The sequence below is a fragment of the Pan troglodytes genome, chromosome 1 (assembly GCF_028858775.2).
Source record: "Pan troglodytes isolate AG18354 chromosome 1, NHGRI_mPanTro3-v2.0_pri, whole genome shotgun sequence".
In the NCBI taxonomy this organism is placed as follows: Eukaryota; Metazoa; Chordata; class Mammalia; order Primates; family Hominidae; genus Pan; species Pan troglodytes.
This window is the reverse complement of record NC_072398.2, coordinates 86,757,910-86,782,160: the sequence shown is the minus strand read 5'-3', so window position 1 is coordinate 86,782,160 and position 24,251 is coordinate 86,757,910. Positions and strand designations below refer to the sequence as shown.

Genomic DNA, 24,251 nt, shown 5'->3' with positions numbered 1-24,251 from the left:
ATGAAACATGCTACAGTGTCCTTTTACTGTGAATAGAAATATAACCTTCACATTAAAGGAGTAAAATAAAGGATAAATTAAACCATTTAATTTATTAATTTAATTATTAAACTGTTTACCACTCAGTATGCAGATCTAGAACTCTTAATGCAACAATTTCCTCACATGTAGAAACTATCATACTAGCTCAGACCAAAGATCCATTTGGCTCAGGAATTTTCCTCTGCTGCTGTGGTGGAGGCTATGCTATCTGATGCACAGCCTTTTGGATGTTAGCATACATAAGTAGGAGGTGATTCCCTTAGTCGCTTTATGTTTCTACTATGATAAAAATTGTTCCACCTTTCCTGCACTGCTTTTTCTTTTCTGTCTTAATTGCCTCTTGGTGCAGTGAATTCCATAGTCAGGATAAAACATTTCTTGAGCATTTACTATATGCCAGGCACTGTGGTAGGTGCTATCATATATTCAGTTTTTCAGTGCAGTTACAGAAATACTGTAGAGAACAACAGATGGAGGGAGGATAGGAAGGAAATGGGAGGCTGAAGGATGGGATGCCCTTTCCAGCATGGGGAAGGCAGAACCAGTAAACCTAAAGTCTGCATTTCCTACTTTTTCAGGGGAATCAGGTAGAGGTTAGGGTCAGCTGCTGATCCTAGTAAAAAATACTAGTAAAATGTAAAAATGAAGTGTTATCAATATTAACCATTAAAACCAGCCTACTTCCTTACAGCCACTTTCGGCTTATAGATGGTTGAATATGTGAGTATGTTCCACATGTTTGTCCTTGATAAAGGTGGCAGAATAGAGATTTGAGCTGGAGTCTATATTCTTAAGATGCTCAGTTCTGAGCATAGCCCATCGTCCATTGTCATCTTGAGATGCCTGAGAAATACAGGTCTTCTGTGAAGTCATTCTCCCACCACCTTTATCCTCTTATTTAAATCTGAGGGATTCCTTCCAAAGATAAATTTAGAAATTCGATTCCTACCCCTGTCTAATCCCATAGATCAGGGACATTTGTCTGAGGATCTTTAAATTTTTAATATCATCTTAAAAGCTGGTTAAAGGAAGTATCTGTGATTTACAGAGATGATGGAATTTGTAACACGTCCTCCTTAGGAAAACCTGAGATGTTATAGGAACAAACTCAGTAGTGAATTTAGAATTTTCTATATAACTGTATTTTAAAGGGGGAACTGTATTTTAATCTGTACCCTGGGAATGATACCGATGGGAAAAGACTAACTCAGTCTTTGCAGATATTTATTCAGTATGAGATATCTGGGTTAATTCATGTAAGAGAAGAAAGTAATGGAATTAAACACTTAATCTCTACATATCATTTGGACTTACCATATTTTATTGTTACAACCTAAAACATTTACCTTTTTTACCTTTTGTAAAGATACCTGGGGGAGCAAAATTCCCAAGAGTCAGAGAAGAAAGTAGAGGAAGGTTTCTGTATAGTGGACACTGGTAGGACAGTGGTAGGCAGAATAAAGTCATACCTAAGGTTTAGTAAACTAGTAATGAGCTTTGCCGTAGACGATTAACCATAGGCAGTCTGCTCTTACTCTCATAAAAGGAATAGGAACCAAAAAATCTCAAGGCCTAGGGGAATAACAGTTTCGGATGTAGGAGCCTTTACTTCTCCCTTTTCACCTGAGAGTTAAGCTTCCTGGCACAGCCTCCTAAGCACAGCACAGCTTGGTGGCTAAAGGAAATGTAGAAAGTTGGAGTGTTCCTAGCCCACATTTGTTAGGGACTGTGTCTTCTAAATCACACCTTTTTGTGTGTTTTGGGAGTGGGAAGTGTAGGGGCTTCTTGCTTAGGACTGATGCCTACTGCTTCTCAACTTCCTGTGCAGATAGAACAGTCATGTCTTACACACCGCAAGCCTATGGTATGAGAAGGGGCCTAAACCTGCCCTGTGGACACAGGAGGAAATTAAGGGTAGATGTAGAAAACAGAGGTTCTGATTCGCCACTGGGTGATGGTGGACTCCACAGAAGTTACCCATCTCCTCCTGCTTCGCTTAAGGTTCTTATCTCCCAGAAGTGTCAGGATATTTCAGGTGAGAGACCAATGGAGAATATCTCTGGAGTTAGTCTAATGGCTAAGAAAGGTTAGAGCTGTAAAACAATTACTTCTAGGAGTAGATTTGAACTGAAGAATATAGGGAGCAGTAGAGTTGACTGAGATCTCAAATTGACATGTAGATGATAATTAGTCAAGATGCCTTTCACATTAATATGGATGCTCTGGCCTGAAATAAGCAGAAGGAACATAGAAATGACTCCAGGCTTGAGGAGAAGCAATTCTAGAAGTTATACCCAGCAGAGAATGGACTACAGCAGTTGTTCCATACACAGGGTTCCAAGGTCCCTAGGAGTTCACAAAGATAGTAATAAGAAAGATGAGCTCATTGTAATATGAGCTTCATTTATACATTTCATATTACCATTAGCTCATCTTTTTTATTACTACCTTCAACAAGGCCTTCTAGACTTATCAAAACACTGGATATCAGTTAGGTAATGTAATACCAGCTACCTCATGCTGATGAAAAGCCCTACTTGATTGCTGCCATTACCCGGGGGGCGGGTGGGAGGTGGATGTGATTGATGGACTATATGGTGTCAACAGGTGGCCATGGCTGACCTGAAGTCAGACCATCCAAAACACGATGAATGTTAGACTTGAGTATAGGGTGACAATCACAATTAGATTAAATTGTAGCCCATGGTGGTGGGATGCTTGAGGCCCACTGAGGTAAGAGAAGCAGTGTGCTGAGCCCTTCCCAGCCTGAGCTCTGAAACTCTAAATAAACCACATCACTCATTTCTGTCCTTGAAAGAAAGCAAAAGCTGACATCATCAAACCATAATCAGTTATCCACCTTTGAGGCCATGCCCTGGAACCCCTGCATGTGGCTCTTCCTCACAGCCTGCATGGGTGGCCTAAGACTCTACATAGGAGCAGGCTTCTTTGTCCTCTCTCTCTTCTCCTAGTTAAATGGTGGAATACTGGGAACTAGGGTCAAGTTCTCTTCTTGGGCTCTTAAAGCAAGAGATTAAATACCAAAATAAAAGAAAGGAAGGAGCCACAGAATAGACCCAAGAACTTGAGGTCTTTGGAGTAAGTCTGGGAAAGTGTCACCTTAGATTTAGTTGGCTGCCAACTAGTAGTGTTCCAGAGGAGCTGGGTGCTGAGCTTCCATTGGTTTCTGCTGTTTAGGCCATGGCTTCCAAGCCTCATGTTACCACTGCCCTTGGTCTGCAGGAGCTCCAGGGAAACTCAACATTTGCAGCAGCATTCAAAAAAGAAAAAAATGATAGCCGAGTTCCTCTTAGTTTGATGGACCCATTGAACATTTTATCATGGCTGGCAAAAGATTCTGAAACATATTGACTACTTCTGTTACACATGGGAGGGAAGAATTGGGGCTAAGTCCATAACTGGCATATTTGCTATCTGTCCTTTCAGTTGACTGATTGTTTCAGCACTGTGGTGACAGTTTCTGTTTTCTGGAGTATTTCAGAAAGGGGAAATGTCTTTGCACTCATTTGTATGTGCATATCTGAACAACTTTAGATTTTTCTGTCTCTTTCTTTGGCTGCTTCATGAGTTTCTATCCACATGCCCCTTGCGCATCCTCACCCACCCTGTTCTCCTTTCTCCTTCCCAGAGCCAAGCTATGAGAATCGTTCGGACGGTGGGGCAGGCCTTTGAGGTCTGCCACAAGCTGAGCCTGCAGCACACGCAGCAGAATGCAGATGGCCAGGAAGATGGAGAGAGTGAGAGGAACAGCAACAGCTCAGGAGACCCGGGTAGGCACTGCGGCTTCTGTGGATGTGGGTGGGAAGGCAGTGCACACAGTAGGCTCTGGTGGATCACTGCCCTGACCCCCAGGCTGTGAACTCATTTTAAGAAACATTTTATTTTTTCCGTTTCTCTCTAAATTCTAGATTCTCTTTAAGGAACACGTATTACTTTTATAACAGAAATTAAAGATGTTTAAATTATTAAATAAGGAAGTATTTAAACTGGATATCAGGGAGAGGTAGAGCTGCTATACTACCAAATCTGACTTCAAAGAAGTTTTCAGTAAAAAAGCACCCCCATAAAACAAATTAGAAAGAACATAAACTTATAATTACCTAGTTTGTTTTATTAAATTTCTAACTTCTGTAGTTCTATAAGCCCTCAATATGGGTAGTATTTTAATATCCCCAACTTTCAAGCCTCATTAAAAGTCAGGAAGGAGGCCGGGCGCAGTGTCTCAAGTCTGTTAATCCTAGCACTTTGGGAGGCTGAGATGAGCAGATCACTTGAGCCCAGGAGTTCAAGACTAGCCTGGCCAACATGGCAAATCCCTGCCATGTTGCCTGTATTTTCTACTAAAAATACAAAAATTAGCCAGGCGTGGTGGTACACGCCTATAGTCCCAGCTACTTGGAAGGCTGAGGCAGGAGAATTGCTTCAACTCAGGAGGCGGAAGTTGCAGTGAGCCAAGATTGTGTCACCGCACTCCAGCCTGGGCTACAGAGCTAGGCTGCCTCAAAAAAAAAAAAGTCAGGAAGGAGACAATAAATGTGAAAAAATGAAGTATGGGCAAGAAAAAGAGCAGGTAAAAAAAAATATTGTTTATGTTAATTTTTAACATGGGAAACCCAAGAAAATAAACTGAGAACTATTAGAAATAATAAGAGAATTGAGCTAGAAAGTCAAAGTTCAATAACACATACAGCTATATTTGTGATTTTCATATATTCCAAGAACAGCTGGTTAGAAGTCATAGTGGAGGAAAAAAATCCATTAAAATAACAATTAAAAAAAAGATACTTATGAATAATCACAATAAAAATGTGTTTGTTTCCTGTGAAAAAATCTTAAACAAATGGAAAGGCATGCCATATTCTTGGATGGGAAAGCTCAACTTCATAAAAATGTTAATTCTCTCTTTGTTTATCTATAAATTTAACATGACAATACAGATTTCCTTTTTTTTTCTTTTTTTTCTTTTATTATTATACTTTAAGTTTTAGGGTACATGTGCACATTGTGCAGGTTAGTTACATATGTATACATGTGCCGTGCTGGTGCGCTGCACCCACTAACTCGTCATCTAGCATTAGGTATATCTCCCAAAGCTATCCCTCCCCCCTCCCCGCACCCCACAACAGTCCCCAGAGTGTGATGTTCCCCTTCCTGTGTCCATGTGATCTCATTGTTCAATTCCCACCTATGAGTGAGAATATGTGGTGTTTGGTTTTTTGTTCTTGCGATAGTTTACTGAGAATGATGATTTCTAACAGCAAAAGAGGTACCACAGTAAGCTACAGTATTCAAAACTCATGGGATATAGCTAAAGCAGCACTCAGAGGAAAATTCAAAGGTTTAGTTATTTACGTTAACAGATGACAAATCATGAAAGTCAAATGAATTAAGCATCCCACTCAAAAAGTTAAAAAACAACAAAAGAAATGCTAGTCTGCAAATGGCAGCATTGCAAAGTGGCTCAGAGAGAAGACCTTTGCTTTGCATTGTAGCTGCACCAGTCACTGCCTGTGTGATCTTGGGCAAGTTCCATAACCTCTCTGTGCTTTAGTTTACTCTTATGAAAAACAGAAATAGTAGTACTGTGCACTTCAGAATTATTGTCATAATTAGATAAACTGATACTTTTAAAATGCTGAGCCTGGTGCTTGGCACAGAGTATGCACCACATACATGTATGCTATTATTTTTAAGTAAATATGTGAAAATTTAAAAAAACAAGAATAGAAAAAATTCTGGAAAAGATGAATGATAGCAGAGGAGGAGTGGCTTTCCAGTAAAACTGTGCTTATAATAGGTAAAACTCATGTTCAAATAAGTGCCTGAATGGATCAGAATGGAAACTCATATACAAACCCAGATGTGTTTGCAAATTTAGTGTATGATAGAGGGGGAATCCCTATGGAGAAAAATGTGGAAATCTTTATTAAATTTGAAAATTCATATGCCTTTTGACCCCCAAATTTCCTTCAAATTCCCTTCTAAGAATTAATCCTAAAGGTAGACCCATAAAGGTGTGAAATGATTTCTATATAAGGTTACATAGCAAAGAATTTGTTATAGAACCAAAGGATCAGAAACAGCAAGAGGGAACTTTTAAATAAATTACAATACAATATGGTACAAATAATGGAATACTACACAACTATTAAGAAGAATAAGTTAGTTCTCTATGAACTGATTTAAAGCCATCTTCAAGATATTTTGCTTACTTAAAAAAGTCAAAGTTTAGAATTGTGGATAAAGGAAAAAAATAGAATTGTGGGTATGACGTTCTACCAATTGTATTAAAAATGTATAGATTTAAATGTGTGTGTATATGTAGGTATATATGTATACACATGCATGCACACACACACATTTCTTATGCATGGAATATCTCCAGAATAGTACACAAGAAACTGGTAACTGTGGTTCATCCTGGGAAAAGGAACTGGGTGGCTGAGGTGGCAGGAAGATTGACTTTTCACTGTACTTTTATAGCCTTTATACTTTGGATATATATTAGTTATAAATCTTGAAAACCTGACATTATTTTCATCCTAGTGCTCAGTTTCTATGTGACTAGAGGGAATTACTTTACTTCTCTTTTGGCTTACTCATTTCTATTAAGTAGTGACATTCTATTACTAATGACAGCATCTCAGTGATCTTGACTCATAAAATATTATCACACAGACGGAGCCTTGCATTTTGTCATGTACCCTTGGCCAGTCTCAGTTTTAGCAGGCCGTAGTACTAATGTGATGTAAACCTTAAAATTTTTCCATCTCTGAGATCTAGGTCTTAGAGATAAAACAGAGAGATAGATAGACTTTGGCGAATATTTTATATATCTCTGCTGGTCAATTTTTAGAGCGTAATGGTGACAGTTTCCTATAACTAATATGGAGGACACATCAGACCTCTAGCTGGTTGCTTGGCTCAAAGAACAGAAACCAATCTGCTCATTTCTGAATTGGAGGATTTGCCGTAAGAACTGCTAGCTGGAGAAGATTGAAGTCTTACATTGTTAACTCTTCTTTGGTCATGCCCATGCCCCGTTGGTGGCCTGATTGGCAGAGAGCCACATCCTAACTCTCAGAAGCTTTTAAACCCACAGTCACATTGGCAGCCAGTATACACATGTACAAAGAAAGTTTAACCAGAAAGTAAAGGATATTTTCTCTGGTGAAGACACCTATTCCTGGAGTGAAAGCAGTTGGACGCAGAGAGGATGCCCAGAGGTTGAATGTTTGAACACTGTTATTATCACAGAACAACCATCAGAGGAATGTAATCTAATCTCCAAGTACTTAATCAGAACCTGTCACTCAGCTGCTGGCCACAGAGGTCAGAGTTATATGGTCTGGCCAGGTGGAGAGAACCACCTGGATAGCATTTTATGTAAACAACACCAAGGGCTAGATCTTATTTCCCTTTTGCAGTGGGAGCTGCTCTCTCCTTGCACTTCTGGCCCCTGCAGTGGTCTGCTGGGTGGAGTGGGTTTGATGTGATTCACGATTCCCTGGGGACTCAGTGGGGATTCCATAAGGATCACTTCCTATACTTTTCTTTCAGTGCTACTTCCCTCACTCCTCCCATGTTCCCCGAGCTCCTTCCTGCCCTGAACATATAGTAAGTATCATGGACTTTTCAGCCACAGTCAACGCTGTTCCCTCTGCCATGGGTCCCTGCCTTCACCTCCATGCAGACATCTTACTCATCCTTCAAGCCCAGCACTGTCTTCTGGGAAGCCTGATTTTCAGCTCCCACTCTCGTTCAGAAAATTTTCTGGGTTCCTGTGTTTCCTTCACTCCTGGCTGATGCCGTTAACATTAACATTTAGTCCACTGTGTACCAGACATATAGCATAGCGTCCTCTGTCTTTAGTGGAGTGTGAGCTCTGGGAGGGTAGGGACTTCCTAGCACAGTAAAGACTTGTTGAATAAACTGGCAAACAGAGCCAGTGAGTGTGGCAAGGAGTACAGATGTTTTAGTCATTGTCAACAAGTGCTTGTTAAATGCTTACTGTATGCCAAAATGAACAGAGATTTCAACTTTTAAGCAGCCCCTTTTGATGAGGAATGATGACACTTGGTGTCAGGGGAGCAGGTAGAAATGAGGTGAGACTGGGAGGCTGAGCAGAGTATTGATGAGAAGGTGGTGACAGTGACCATGAGTACAAATAGAGGCCAGTGTGGTCACACTCCTTGACTGTAACAGATGGTCAGCTTGGAAATAACAGGCATACCAGCTATGTTTCTCTCTCATTTCTATTACCTTTTTGGAGATAGTTTTCCCAAATCACATTACTATACGTGAGACCTCAGCTGCTTGGCTTCTGTATGCCACTCTTCCTAAGAAAAATGGAATTGATATTCTGTGTGAAGAAACGCCTGGGTCCATTCTAAAAAAGCCCATCAGGCCCAGGATAGTTTCTTCAAGGTTTAAGATGTCCAACAGAGCGCTGAGTCTCTGCAAGGAGATCAAGCATGGGCTGGATGTGTTAAATAATATAAAGGGAGGCAGCAAGGGCTCTCCCCTGCTCGTGTAGGTGAGGAGAGGGCCTGTGGGGTGATGGAAATTGTGTTAGGGACATATAAAGAAAGAGAAAGACAGAGATGGCTCATGGGCCTATATGGCAGAATTCTCTCTTCCTCCAGGTGGGTCGGCCTTTGCTCTATTAAGACCTTCAACTTTGCCGGGCACAGTGGCTCATGCCTGTAATCCCAGCACTTTGGGAGGCCAAGGCGGGCAGATCACCTGAGGTCGGGAGTTCAAGACCAGCCTGACCAACATGAAGAAACCCCGTCTCTACTAAAAATACAAAAAATTAGCTGGGTGTGGTGGCGCATGCCTGTAATCCCAGCTACTGGGGAGGCTGAGGTAGGAGAATTGCTTGAACCCAGGAGGTGGAGGTTGTGGTGAGCCGAGATCGCACCATTACACTCCAGCCTGGGCAACAAGAGCGAAACTCCAACTCCAAAAAAGGGGGAAAAAAAAAAAAAAGACCTTCAACTGATTGGATGAGGTCTTCCCACCTTATGGGGGAGTAATCGGCTTGGCTCAGAGTCTACTGATTTAAATGTTAATCTCACTTAAAAAAATACCTTCACAGCAACATCTAGAATACCTTGGTATGGTAGTGGCCTAGCCCAGTTGACACATAAAATTAACAACCACAGAAATGAAGAGACAGAATGGCATGATGGAGAGAGAGTTGGAGCCATGGGCTAGAGGAGCCACTGAGGGTTTGGGTTCCAGCACTGGAACCACTGGGACTTGAATCCTGACTCTACCACCTTTCAGCTGGCTAATCCTCAGCAAATTTCATGCTCTCTCTGGAGCTTCGTTTTCTCATCTGTCTGGTATTGTGAGAGAATGTATGTAAAGCAGCATAATGCCTAGCATATAATATGCTCTCCGTAAGTACCCACTGTTTATCGAGTTTTCTAATGTTATAAGTACCCACTGTTTATTAAGTTTTCCAATGCAGACTCCAGAATACATGACCTCATCTGTACAGTGAGGGAGCTAGACAAGGCCTCTCCAGTACTGATTTTATGACGGGTCCAAGTGAAATGATTAACTGGACGCCCTCTGGTTATTGTGTAGTGCCGAGGCCATGAAGCCAAACCATACTTTGAGTCTGAGCATTTGGAATTAGCATTTGGTTCTGGGATTGGAAATGTTTTCTTATCAAGGAAGGCTGTTTACTGCCTAGCCCATTAGTCACTTCCTTTTTACAGCCCCACACACGTTTTCACTGTCTATAAACTGCTAGGAATGTGTTTCTTCTTACTGTAAATGCTTCTCCCAGAGCATTTTTGACTCTACTAAGATTGTTGCCTAATGGCACACCTTGAGCGCCCAGAGTTGAACTGTTGGCTGTTGTTTTTTTTACGAGAATCTCACTTTCATGTTTGGGAGCTTTTCATTTAGTGCAATGTTTATCTTTCCAGTGGAGCTGCCCCACCTGACACGTCAGCAGGCCCTCCATTGTGCAGAAAAAACATGTTTGCTCTGAGGAGCTGGAAAGTGCTGTCTTGTCATGTCTTTTCATCGTTTTCAGCGGTGCTTTCAATGATGTTGCTCACTTTCATTGTGTGCCTCTTCCCTCTCTCCCTCTTTGTGCCTGTCTTTCTTTCTTCCCTGTTCTTACTACTGTTCCCTCCCTGGGGGAGTTTTGTCTTTTGTATCATTTCGCAGCAGCTGCCCTTGGCCATCCCTGGGACTCCAAGCCAGGTGGGGCCACTGCCCCTGTGGCACTTGCCCTGTTGTGCCCTATACTGCTTCTCTGACTCCTTCTGGAGAGGGTTTCCTGGGTGAGACCCTGTTCCCCTGGAGGTGACCCTCCTCCCCCAGCTGCAGACAGTCCAACATGGGAAAGGGCTTGGAGCCTTTTGGCAAAATAGACCTTTTTTGAAAATAAAACTTTTTTAATTTAATGTGAGAAAAGCACCTAACATCTACTCTCTTAGCAAAGATTGTGAATATGATATTATTAACTAGAATCCTCGTGTCATACATTAGAGTTCTGGCCTTATTCATCCTACATACCTGCAACTTTGTATCCTTTGACCTACATCTCTCCCTTCCCCCCAATTCCTGGTAACTACCTCTTAGTTATGATGATAAATCAGTTAATACAGGTTGAGCATCCTTAATCTGAAAATCCAAAATCTGAAATGCTCCAAGATCAGTAACTTTTTGAGCACCGACATGACACCACAAGTGGAAAATTCCACTCTTGATACCTTTGCTTTCTGATGGTTTCTTGTACACAAATGTTGTTTCATGCACAAAATTATATAAAATTACCTTTGGCTATATAAGGTACATATGAAACATAAATGGATTTCATGTTTAGACATGGGTCCCATCTCTAAGATATCTCATATATATGCAAATAGGCAACTCTAACATCTGAAACACCTGTAGTCCTAAGCATTTCAGATAGAGATACTCAGCCCATACACATAAAACTAGTGCAGTGCCTGAAGCATACTAAGTGCTGTTTAAGTTTAAGCTGTTATTGTTGCAGTTTCAAGGCAAAAAGTGGCCATTTCAAGCACTTTGAGACTGAGCTTGTAACTCCTTACTCATTTGACTGTACCAACCTGGCTAAACCCCAATTCTACATTAACTCAGGAGTATTTTTTCATTTTTGCCCTATGACACTGAACAGCACTAGAGAAAACTGCCACCCACAGACCGATTACACATTTGTGATCCCCAAGCTCGCCAGGGCTACTTCACCATTCAGCAGCCCTGCTTGTCCCCAGCTTCTGTTTCAGTGGACAGTGACCTTCTCCTGTCACCTGCCTCTGCATTCCACCTCCATCTCGCCTCCTCTGGAACTTTGAGCAACTGGTTATCTCATGCTCCTGAATCTTCACCCAAATTATCTGCTATTGCTGACTTTCCCTTCTTCGCCCAACTGCAGATAGATAAGGTCGGGTCTTTCTTATCTTAAAAGCTGAGCAAAATTAAGCCTTCCTTGTCCCTATGTCTCCCTCCGACCTACGACCTTACCTCTCTCCTTTCCTTGGTAGCCAGGCTTCTTGCACAGCTTGTCTGTACTCACTGTCTATTTTCTTATTTTCTCCCAGTCTTTCTGTCCACTCTTGATATCTTTTCAACCTCCAGTAATCTGGTGTCTGCTGCCCTGCCGGCCCTTCCTGAAGTTACCAGGCAGGGGTTCCTAAGGGCCACCTTTCTCTGTAGTGCTCAGCCCCGGGAATGAAGTGCACCTTTGCAGCTTCTGGGGCACCCCCACCCCACACTCCTTCCCTCTTGACTCTGCTAGCTGCTTTTCAGCATGCTTTGTAGGCTCTGCTTCTTCTTCCTCTTTTTTTTTTTCTCAAGACAGAATCTCACTCTATTGCCCAGGCTGGAGTGCAGTGGCATGATCTCAGCTGACTGCAACCTCCGCCTCCTGGGTTCACGCAATTCTCCTGTTTCAGCCTCCCAAGCAGCTGAGATTACAGGCATGCACCACCATGCCCAGCTAATTTTTGTATTTTAGTAGAGATGGGGTTTCACCATGTTGGCCAGGCTTGTCCCAAACTCCTGAGCTCAGGTGACCCACCCACCTCGGCCTCCCAAAGTGCTGGAATTATAGGCGTGAGCCACCGCGCCTGGCCTGCAGGCTCCTCTTCTACCTACCCCTTAAGTGTTGGAATTTCTCCTGGACTTGCCCCTGGTATTTTTTTTTTTTTTTCTGACATTCCATGATTTCAACTAAAGTTTATCTTTAGGCCAGGCCTTTTTCCTGAACTTTCCATTCATGCACTATAGTAATCTACACAGCCTGCCATAATAAAATGCAGTAGATTGGATGGCTTAAACAACATTTATTTCTGACAGTTTTGGAGGCTGAGAAGTCCAAGATTAACGTGACAGCCAATTTGGTTCCTGGTGAGAACTCTCTTCTGGTTCGCAAACAGCTGCCTTTTTGCTGTGTCCTCACAGGGTGGAAAGAGAGGGATCTCCTACATCGCTTCTTATAAGGGCATGAATCCCATCATGAGGACTGCATTCTCATGATCTAATTACCTCCCAAAAGCTCATCTCCAAGTGCTATTACATTGGGAGCTAAGGCTTCCACATATGAACACCAACATTCAGTCCATAACATACCCAACAGCCTAATAGGTATCCCTACTTGACTGTTACACAGACTCTTACAATGTCAACAGGTTTAAAACTGAACTCATCTTCTTACCTGCAATCCTGCTTCTCCTGGATTTTTCCTATAGGATGCCATTCTCCATTCAGTCACCTGAATCAGATATTTTAAAACTCATCCTGCACATATCCCCACCCCCGCCCCCACCACAGACAAGCAAACCCTGTGCTTTCTGCCCCCTGACGATCCTTCAAATCCATCTCTTCTCCATGTTATCGCCATTGTCTTCACTCAAGCCCTCATATTTTCCACCTAGAGTATCACTTTCTCTCATTGCTGCTGGATCTATCCTCCATACTATATCTAGAGTGAAATTTTGAAGGATGAAAATGTTTTGGTATTACTTGCTTTCAGTCCCTCAAGATAAAATGCTGACTCGTCCTGGTCAGGTCCCTCCCTACGGGACCACTTGCATTGCCTGACATGCCGTGGACTTCCTGCCTCTGTGCCTCTCTGCCCCTGCCCCCGCACCCGGCCAAACCTGACAAATTTTCTGATTCCACCTGGGCTTCTGGCGAGGCCCTGTCCAAACCCTCTGTGTCTGGGGCTTCTTAGTTCTTGTTATTAGGATCTCCAGGGATGGGAAGTAGATAAGCAGCCTTCTCCTGCAGCCTGTTCTCCTGTTTTGCTACCCTGTCACTACATTACTTACTTTGTCAGTATTTATGGAACACTTTCTCTGTGCCAGAGAAACATTTTTAGGAAACATGAATGAGACACAGCCTGGCCTCAAGTCTGTAAGGGAAGGCTGATGGCCAGGCACATCCAATATCATGTGCTAAGTGCACAGAGCACTGCAGTAGCCCAGCTTCTCCTGATCACTGATAGAAATTTCACCCTGCTTTTTCCTGTACAGGCATGGAGAACCAAACGCTTAGTTCCCAGCACCACCCACCTACCGACCCTCTATCTCTCAGGCTAAGCACCCAGCCATCAAGACGGTCACTTCCAGGTGCAGGGTGTGGTAGAAAGCAGGCTGCTCCCTGTGCTCCCCGCCTACTGGCTGACCAAGGGGCAGAAGAGCTTCCCCTTCCCTGCCCCCACTAGCTGCAGTCAGAACCATCTTTTCTGTTAAACACCTTTGCAGCCCTCCACAGGACTGTCTCCTCAGCTCCTGGAGTAGCCAGGAAGAAAACCAAGCCCACTGTTTACTTTCTAAATGCCAGGCTTGTTTCCCTTGATGACTTGTGTAGGTTTGCATAGGAAAACTTCTTAGAACAATTTGTTCTACAAGGCAAGCACTCAAATGGCCAAGGCCTGGTTGCCTGGGCTAGCTTCAGCACTGGAGCATCAGCTCTGTGTCTCCTGCTTTACATCCACCTGTTCCATTTTATAATTGGTGCGTGGTCTCTGAAAACTCATGAGAAATCTTATTTAAAGACGGCAGTAATTAACCTAATTGCAAATATAGAAAATGAAAATATTTCCTATGAAATGCCCAGGAGTTGTCAGATGTTTTTACAGAATCCCAGAAATAGGATCAAGGAAGGAAGATAAGTAAGAAACAGCAGGGCTTTCATACATTGGTATTAAGCAGTATGCTGTGCCTGTGGTTAAATATTAAGTAAAGACATGGCCATTGTCTTCAGTGGAAAGGAAGAAATGTGGGAAGTAGAAAAATTAGATAAGGAAGCATGGAAAAGCAGCCACCCCATCTCTCTCCTCCTCCCCGTGCCACTTCCTGCAGGCCTCTTCCTGGCTTCTGCTGTTGGTGAGAGAATCAGGCTCTGAGGGCTGGGAGATTGATACTGTGTTAAAATGCAGCCTTACATCTCCCTGCCTTATTTCTCAGTCATGGGACCCTACCTGTCCATCTAACTGAGCCTCTAATTCTGTAGTTAAAGAAACAGGGCCCAGAGAGTGAGGTGATTTGCTTCTTGTCCAGCAGTTTATTGGAGGCCCAACCTCCTCATTTCTGGACCCCCGGGCCAGGGCCCTTTCCCTTGACTGCTTCCGTTCCTGAGCTGCGATGACATGGAGATGATCAGCATCCCCTTCTTCCAGTGTACCTTGTCAATATATTCCTGTGAACCTGGCAAAACTTTTACATCCAGGCTTGAGGAAGTATTGCCTTTTTTTCTGGACTTTGAAAAGATACTAAGATGAGAACATCTTACTGGGCTGGAAATGCACTTTAACGTACTTGTGTGGAAAGATGTGTGAAAATGTTACAAAGCCAGTGGCATCCCTAGGCTCAACATGCCTGAAAGCTAAAGTATTAGGAAAGGAGGACTTTGTTCTTGGTGTTTTCATTCTCTTCCCTCCCTCCCGTGTTGTCCCTGCAGGCCGCCAGCTCACTGGAGCCGAGAGGGCCTCCACGGCCACTGCAGAGGAGACTGACATCGACGCGGTGGAGGTCCCACTTCCAGGGAATGATGTCCTGGAATTCAGCCGAGGTGTGACTGATCTAGATGCTGTAGGGAAGGAAGGAGGCTCTCACACAGGCTCCAAGGTAGGCAAGAGATGGCCCATCTGTGTGATCTGCACACGTGTGCCCTCAGGTCATCAGTCGCTTCCTAGCCCCTGCCAGCTCAGCTTCCGAGTGAGGCACTCCATGGCACAGTGGCGGTGCCAGAGCACGCTTCACTGCCTTTCAGAGGGTCTGACTTCCAGAGGGTCTGAACACTAGATGCTGCTGCAGGCCAGGATGCTGTGGAGCTGATTCCTGACACACATCGCCCTCCCCAAATCCCACCAATATTTGGTCTCCTACTCCCTGGCACCCTCTTCCCTTAACAGCGTCTCATCTTTGCACAGTATTTTGCAAGGCTCACTCTGGCACACACACACACAGACTCCCCTGTGACTTAGCTAGTAGAGCAAAGTCAGTTTGGGCCCACTCTGCCTGCAGTAGCGGTGGTATACCTTTGGTAATTCCTGTGGATAGCACTTTGGAGTCTGGAAGTTGGCCCACTGGATGTTAGAAACTGAGAGACCACCTTAGTCTTCATCAGCTCTAACCTAACATCATATAGGTGAGATGACTGTGGCATCTGGGGGTTCCTAATGTGATCCAATTAAGAAACTAAGAACTTGAGATCAAATTCCAACCTGAAGCCAAACCTAATTAAAAATGTTTTAAACCCAGAAGCAAAATTACTGACCAATAGCTCTACCCTTAGATTCCCAGGCAGTTTATATCATGGCACCTCTCTCTCTTTAACATTCATATCTTATCTCACATGGAGGTTTGGAGGGCAGTTCAGTTCTAAACTAGCTGCCTGACGTTTCCTTTGGAACCAGTTTGTCCTCTACAAGTGGAAACAGCCCTGTGTCACTGGGGGCCTTCCTTGTGTATGTCTGAAGAAGTCCCCACAGCGGAACTGCCGGAAACAAAATGTCTTTCCCTGCCATGGAATTCTATGAATCGTAGAAGCCATCTTGGTAAAAATGTCCACAGGAGAGGAAGACAGAAGGAAAGGAGGGAAGGACACAGGAACTTCTTTCATCTAAGAGGATCTCTCCAGATCATTATATATTTTAGGATCCAAACTTCTTTGCCGATGGTTCTCACCAGAGGCAGTGGAGGGCAGGAGGTAGCCCCCTCACATGGCCCCTTCCTCCAGGACCCAACTCCACACTTCTCCCAACGAGGGAGAAGGAACATCTCAGACCCTGGAGGAGGGAGCCCTAAGGACACAGCAGAGTAGAGGATTGAAGCTGTCTCCTTCCTGTTATCATGGTAGGGTGGACGGAAGCTACGTTTTCCTAAAATAGATTCTTCTAAGTCTAGAACCTCAAGGAACTCAGTGACAGGGTATCACTGGAAGTGGTGGGCAAGAGATGGAGCAGTATCAGCTATCAGTCTCCCATCGGGGTCAGTTACCGAGGTGTTCCCCTAGTCCCCCTACAATTTTCTGACTGTGTGGTATCAGCCCAGGCAGCTACACCATTTCCTTTCTGTGCCTCTACTCCCATTTCCATTGAAGATATAGTGCTGTCAGCTCATGGGTTGTAAGTGTGCCAATTTGCTCCTCCTGAGTGCATGCCAAAGAGAGGGAGGCCCCTCAAGATGGCTCCTGCCACATGTCATGTCCTGTCTTCTCCTTCTCCTCCAGGTTTCGCACCCCCAGGAGCCCATGCTGACAGCCTCACCCAGGATGCTGCTCCCTTCTTCTTCCTCGAAGCCTCCAGGACTGGGCACAGAGACACCGCTGTCCACTCACCACCAGATGCAGCTCCTCCAGCAGCTCCTCCAGCAGCAGCAGCAGCAGACACAAGTGGCTGTGGCCCAGGTTCTCCTCAGCCTCCTCCCTACTTCGCAGGCTCCACTCTCATGGGCTTGATGCACCTTCCCTAGCAAGGGGCTCAGGGCAGATTTAAAATCTAGGGAGTCATAAGGAATCGCTCATGCTATTGGATCATTGCTTGTTCGGGAGTGGGGGCAGCGGGAGGGGGATAGATGGGGGATGCAGTTGAAATGGAGAGGCACATTTTGGTTTCCCATGTATCCCCTGCTCTGAGCTGGGCTTGGCTGGCTTGGCTGAATGTTGTTAATGACTTGAACTGACCAAGGGAAAAGATGCACACAATTCCACCCTTCCTTTCCTGCCTTACTTTCCTGATGTTTGGGGTGGAAAGTGATGCCTTTGGAGTCAGAACAGTTGTGGCTTTATGATACCACTCTTAAAACAGCTTAAAGTATGAATTTGTGCCAAACACTGTTGTAAAAAGATTACTACCCTAGCATCCCAGTCTCCGTGTCTGTAACAGGTTTCCCAGCCTTCTTTACGATCTACTTATTCCAGGCAGTATTTGATTGGAATTCATTATTGTAGGATTTAACTTACAGGAATTTAGGTGTATTATTTGAGCCATAATGAAAAGAATTGGCTTAGATCTCAGAATCAAGGTGGTGTTTGTACCCCAAAAAACTTGTTCAGGGGCTGCTACATTGTAGGGGAGGGTGAGCTGATTTCCCTTGCTGCTTTCAGCAGGGATTCCTCTTGTTTGCTTTCTATAGAGGGCGCTGTAGTCCACATCTTTCTTGGGAAGTCTGAGCTCCCTCTCTACCACCGGCACTCAGGGAATGGTGAAGACATTCATTCATACCCAAGACTGAATCCTGAGGCGAGAGGCAGGGTCAGGGCCTGATGAGTGCATGAACATCTTAGGAGAGGGGGCAGTTGGGGCTTGGGAGAATTAGTAAAGGATCTGGAAAGGCAGCCTGCATCAACATTCTAAATCTGCTTGACCGGAGTGTTGACCACTTAGGTTTTCTGCATTCTAGAATGGCGGGGAGCAGACTTCTCCAGGGAGCACTTATTGCTCTCTGTTATGTCGTCTGCTTACTCTTGTCCTGGCTCTTGAGTGGACTGAATCATCCAGCCAGAGATATCCTTTCCACCTTTCCACCTTGAGGAGGCATCCGGCGTCCTGGCCATAACAGGATCTGCTATGACTCAGGGTTTGAAGAAGACCTTCTTGTAACATGGTCTCTCCTGACCTGGGCCTGAGATGCAAGGCTCATGGATGACTTTTGCAGCCAGGTTTCAGGAGAGTAGAGTCAATGGGACACAGCTCTCAAGTTATTGGAGTCTTTTTAAAAAGTCTTACCATGAAACAAAAGGATATCTCGTGATGCTAGGAGGATTTGCAGGTGTTCCCAAAACAGCAACAGAGAGGGAGAATGTCATTAATGACTTCTTATATTTGGAGAAAAAAAATCATTTCTCTTTGTCAAATAAAAGAATCCATCTCCTGTAGTTAATGATGGCACAGCAGTCTGAGAATCCCCTCCCTAGTGTGACAGTTGACAGGAGCACAAAGACTAAGCGCTGCAGCACGGGTCCATTCTCAGACTCATTTCATTTCCACAAGTTTCCCATTGAATACAGAACATAATACTTTTATTTTGCAGCGTATCAATTGCCAAGTAATTATTATTTATCTAAGAGTGGGCTTGATGCATATTCATGATATGATTTTATCAGGGAGGCATTTGAATTCGAAGTCACTGCTAAGTACTAGAGAGAAACTATTTGCAAATGTGTAATCCACACAATAGTGTTGTGGCGGTGGAAGGAAGCATTCAGTCTCCAAAGCAACAAGACATGTAACTTATCACAGGTCTACCACAGTCAGGATGAAACCTTAAGAGTGGTTTTCTGGTATAGAATCAATTGTCAGTCTCCATGGGAAATCCTGCCCTGGCCTTGTTTTAATTGCGTCTCTCCTAGAAGACAATGAATCTAGGGGAAGGAAAAGGTGTGGTATTAGGGATTTGCTTCATGAGCCTCTCTCGGTTCCACATGTCCACAGGCTGAGCACCCTTATCCTCTCACTCACTTGGAATCTGTTGAATATAGTTGCCCTGCTTGACTCTCAATACAAGCAGTGTGGTGATCAAAAGGCCACCATAGTGCATCTGTGTCCCACATTTGTGAGATGACTTTAGGGAGAGTCTTAGGCTTCCAAAATCATCAGATAGGACAGGATGTTGGGGTCATCTGATAGGTTCTTGAACATGCTCCTGTACCTCTGTCTGCCATGCCCATCTGTCTCTGACTACCTTCCTTCTGTTCGCATCTTGCTTTTGCTGTCCAGGACCACAGCAGGGATATTGTACATTTCAGCTGGCTTTCAGCTCTCCTGTCCTGCAGATGGATTCAGTCCTAAGCTGACCTTCAGTTAGGGGTTTCTCTGCACACTGTTCATTCTTCCACTTTCTTTGTAGTGTTTAATTCAAGGGCTTTTTTATTAGTGTCTATATCCTTGGGTAAAAACAATTACGTAAGATGTAGCTGGATTAATAGGTGGGTCTTCTTGGCATCTTTCACACATTTGAAATAGACCAAGTATAGCAAGTTTGGTTTCTCTACGTGGATGGGGCTGATTTCAGTTTCCAGCACGAGGTCAGCTCTTACTTGTTCTGTCAGACTCTATTGCCACCAAACTGCAAGGCTTCTGTCTGTCTTTATTAAACTACCAGCAGTTCCCAGAATTCCAATGAGTAAAACTGTGACCTCAGCCTTTCAGGTGGGAATAGTTTCCTTCTCTCGGAGAGCATCCAAATCCTCCTATATTGTTCCTGGATAAAAATCTAAGGAAAAAGACAGTTTCTTGCAGACAAGTGTACCCTTGATGTCACTTGTTGCACTATTTATGTCCCCCCCCCTCCACCACCCCCATTTCTTCCCACAGACCAGTCTAGTTCTGCTGTTGCCATGGGGACCAGGCTTAGGTTTCCTTCACAGTGTCCTGATTTGGTCTAAGACCGCAAGACCTCTCCCAGCCTCACCCTAAATTGGTTCTGAGCTGGTCTCAAAGGGGCCTGCCCTGACCTTAAAGGTATATGGGCAAAGGGTGGTATTCAACCAACTCTTAAGTATTTCCGGGTTAGACCTCAGTGGGTAAATAGTGAATACCCAAGTCCCTCTGACCACTCTTCCGACCCAGCATGAGGCTTGCCTGGCTGCACTAGCTTCCTGCTTTTAGGTGGACCAGAAGTTCAAGGGTGTGAATGAGAGTATAGCTAAGCCTCGAAGCGAAGCTGGGATGTAGCTGGCACCTGCATGGCCATGGGCTGGGCCAACATAGTCTCAGAACTGATCTGGGCACTGTGGCTGATTGGCAAGTGTTAAGTAGGCCAGGTCTATTCACAGTTTGCCAATTCCCGGCCTTTTTCATGAGGAAAGTGTTAGTACAGTTCAGTATTGCTATTTAAAGATTTCTCCTCTACCTGCTGCCACTTCTGTTTGTTCAGGAACAAGGAATTGGTTATTTATGCTTCGCAATCATGTATGCTGTAGTTAGAGGAACAGTGCTAACAAAACTCCGCATCCCCACCCCAGGCCCTCTATTTAGCATCTGTCCCTGTGGCTTCTCCCAGTCCCCAGCACCCTGGCGTGCACTGCCCAAGTCCCTGCCATGTGCATGCTGAGACAGTGGCGCCTGCCTCTGCTTCTGTGTCCAGTGTGTGGTGGGGCAAATTGCTCTGGTTCTCTCCACTGCCATTTCCATGTGCCTGCTACTCCCTAACTTCAGCCTGGCCCTGCCCTCACTTCTGATGGAGGAGCTGGAGTCCAGGCAAGTAAGCTGGAGAGTGAGGGCGCCAATGGTCTGGTGTGGCTGGGTGGGTTGAGGGTGGGTTTCAGAGTTTGGGAAAGCAGTGTAGAGCTGGAGGGTGCAGGGCTGAACTTTTGTGTGTCATGATGAGGCCAGAGTGCAGAGCTGGACATCTGAGCCCTGGCACTCGGGACATGGCCGTAGTGTCACATCACTCTGTGCCACATCACTGACTTAGTATGTAAGTACAACATTCATTGCCAAAGACAACACAGTTCTGCAAAGGAGACACTAATTTGTACCTTTCCAGAAAGAAATATGGTCTACTTTTACAAAAGGGGCTTAATTCTTTGAAAGAAAAGCGTGCTAAATACAAAAAAAATCCCATCTGGTGGGGAGGAGGTGGTGCTCTCTGCCCCTGTTGTATGAATGGGGAAACAAAGCACAGAGGGCTGTAGCAGACTGCCCAAACCAAGGTTTCACGTAACGCTGCCTCGTTTCAGTGCTTCAGGTTCGAGCCTACATAGTTATAAAACGCTGCGCCTCAAAGTTAAAAGAAGTCCAGGCTATTTTGTCTCAGTGTGGCCTGGTTTGGGCTCTCCTGCAGCACAGCCTGCCACAGCTTGAGGTTTGAGCCTTATGCCCAGTACCACTTTTGACAGCTGCAGAAGCAGAGGGCTCATTAGTGCTGGCTCAGGCAGTAGCAGCAGTGAGTGCTCACATATTCACAGGACTTGAAAATACCTGAAGTAGTGTAACTGGGTTTACAGAGGTAAAACTCTTATTTAATCTGGTACAAGGAGCACTTTCTCATGGCACTTGGTGCCAATGGATCTGCGATGGGAAGCATTTGAGACAAGGGTCTTCTTCTAGGTATTGCTGGTACTCCACCATGGAACTTGGGTACCTGCAAAAAAAGCTTTCAATTTTTTTCCTGGCTTCTGTAAGAGGGGACTTTTCCTTCACCCTCAATTCTAATTCTGACTTCACAATGGGGAACTGAGAGTTTTCTTCAATGAGCCATTAACAAATTGCCTCTAGTACTGACCACAACGTCAACCTGGATGTAGAATTATCAACTGTCTCAGCCTCAAGCCAGTCCTCTCAGTTGACAGATGGAGAAACTGAGGTCCAGAGAGAAGTGAGTTGTCTACAACTGCCTAGGGAGTACCCAACAGACAAGAACTCCAGCTCCTGGTCTGGTGCATTCAAATGGCCTGTCCTGTTGGGATGTTGAGACTGGAAAGCAGGAAACTGACTCTGGGCTGGGCACGGTGGCTCACACCTGTAGTCCCAGCACTTTGGGAGGCCGAGGCAGGTGGATCACTTGAGGTCAGGAGTTAGAGACCAGCCGGGCCAACATGGGGAAACCCCGTCTCTACTAAAAATACAAAAATTAGCTAGGTGTGGTGGCGGGCGCCAGTAATTCCAGCTGTTTGGGAGGATGAGGCAGGAGAATCGCTTGAACCCAGGAGGCAGAGGTTGCAGTGAACTGAGATCATTCCACTGCACTCCAGCCTGGGTGACAGAGTGAGTCTCAAAAAAAAAAAAAAAAGAAAGAAAGAAAAGAAAAGAAACGAAACTGACTCTGCAGTATGTGTGCAGAGAGCCCTCAATAAGTGCCAGTTAGAGGTATGCAGGATTCTCTACTGTCTTTGTTTATATCCGCTGAAAGACTTTGTTCCACATTTCTCTCTGGTTGGTTTGGTTCCAAAGAAAATGGAAGATGAATAATTTAGTAATTTTATTTGCTCAGTAGGTTCCTTTCGATGACACTCTTTGTTGGGATAAGTAACAGTACTCATAAGTGCAAGATTAAGCTTACCCTTCTCTGAGGCTTATCTGTGGGCTTTCCATAGCAGTTGTCCTGTTCCTTAGAACCAAATAGATTTGGGGGACCCCCAGCTGAAATTTCTCCATGCCTCCCTTTCCAAAGAGGAGAAAACCTTAATAGCCACCCACCATCTGACATCCAGATTACAATATTATTGACATTTCTTTCCCTGTTGAGTGGATATAGGAAGAAACAAACTCAGTTTCTTCCTGCTATACTGTCACAACATACTTCTATGACAAAATGTATGGGGCTTTTTCCCACACACCAAGCAAGCAAGCAGTTCTGCAGAGGACACACAGTGTCCTCTAACTCAGTTTGATTCTGATACTATCTACCTGGAAACAGCATCAGATCCCACAGTTTGAGGGCTCAATCCCACAAGACTTTCCCCCATTTCAGACACCAATCACAAGTAATAGTTTGTCACCTACACCTCTGACCAAGTGGCTATAAATTGGTGTTCCCACTACCCTCTCCTTGGACTCAACTGATTTGCTAGAGCAACTGACAGAACTCAGGAAAATACCTACATTTACTGGTTTATTTTAAAGGATATTATAAGGGATACCAATGAACACCAGATGGAAGAGATGCATAGGGCAGGGTCTGTGGGAAGGGCGGCAGAGCTCCCATGCCCTCCCAACGTGCACCACCCTCCAGGAACCTCCAAATGTTCAGCTGCCCAGCAGCTCCCCAAACCCAGTCCTTTTGAGTTTTTAATGGAGGCTTTATTATGTAGGCATGATTGATTACATCATTGGCCACTGGTGATTAGTTTAACTTTTAGCCCCTCATCTCCTGGAGGTTGGGGCGTGGGACTGAAAAATCCAATCCTCTAATCATACCTTGGTCTGTCCTGTGAGCAGCCCCCATCCCGAAGCTTCCAGGGGTTCCCCAACCACTAATCATCTAATAAGCATACAAAAAACACTCTTACCACTCTGGAGATCTCAAGGGTTTGGGGAGCTATATGTCAGGAAACAGGGATGAAGACCAAACATGTATTTCACTGTATCACACCTGTTCTCACCCCTCCCCAGATCTTCTCTCAATTAATATGAGACGAAAAAATGAGTCTGACTTCTTGACCAAAATATCAGTTCTGTCCTTAGCAGCTTTATGGAGGACAGATTTAGTTTAAATTCCTTAGGCATTATGCCCCTGTGGCTCCACTCAATCAGAAATAGGGTCAACGGCAAGGTCAGGGCCTCCAATCTGGGCAAGAGGGAGGCAGCCACGGTATCCACAAGTGTAATTCTCTGAGTGCTGGTTGCTGGGAGGGGCACACCCTGGGCCAGCAAGTCACTTGGCCAAGGGTGGCCGACTGTGAGGTAGCACTGCCCTTTACTCCCTAAAAAAATGTGAATCTCTTTGGAGCAAACTCCTCTTCAGAAATTTGAGCACTTGTTTTCTGAGCAAGGGAATCAGCTAATGCTTTTGACTCCCCATCCATCTTCCTGCATCCTCGTCCCACCTCTCCTGCCCCCACTCACCTGGCTCTGTCTTTACCCACACCATGGTTTTGGTACAAGAGCACCCTTTTCCCCATAAGCTACATTGGTCCAGGCCATAAAAATTCGTTAGTTCCCTTTCTTCAGGGGCCTTCTGAAATGCTCCCTGCAGAACTCTTTATTCACTTCTTTGCACAAGAATCACATATGTGTGAACGCT

At 44.6% G+C, this 24,251-nt stretch overlaps 1 protein-coding gene and 1 non-coding gene across 12 annotated transcripts in view; both read left to right on the top strand.

The window, feature by feature from the left end:
- NOS1AP (nitric oxide synthase 1 adaptor protein) overlaps positions 1–24,251 on the top strand; it is a 312,797-nt gene that overhangs the window by 266,178 nt on the left and 22,368 nt on the right. For 8 of the 11 annotated variants that reach the window (XM_063795865.1, XM_016931090.4, XM_009436718.5 and 5 more), the window contains 4 exons: positions 3,692–3,833; positions 15,022–15,188; positions 16,795–16,971; positions 20,723–20,764. In XM_063795865.1, the coding sequence (XP_063651935.1) occupies positions 3,701–3,833; positions 15,022–15,188; positions 16,795–16,971; positions 20,723–20,764 (519 nt within the window). In that variant the 5' untranslated portion in view covers positions 3,692–3,700. The remainder of the gene's footprint in view (positions 1–3,691; positions 3,834–15,021; positions 15,189–16,794; positions 16,972–20,722; positions 20,765–24,251) is intronic. The other 3 variants (XM_016931088.4, XM_016931113.3, XM_016931086.4) reach the window with 2 other exon arrangements.
- MIR556 (microRNA mir-556) lies at positions 2,405–2,498 on the top strand. Its single transcript, NR_035906.1, has one exon. It is a non-coding gene; the product is annotated as a microRNA mir-556 (primary transcript).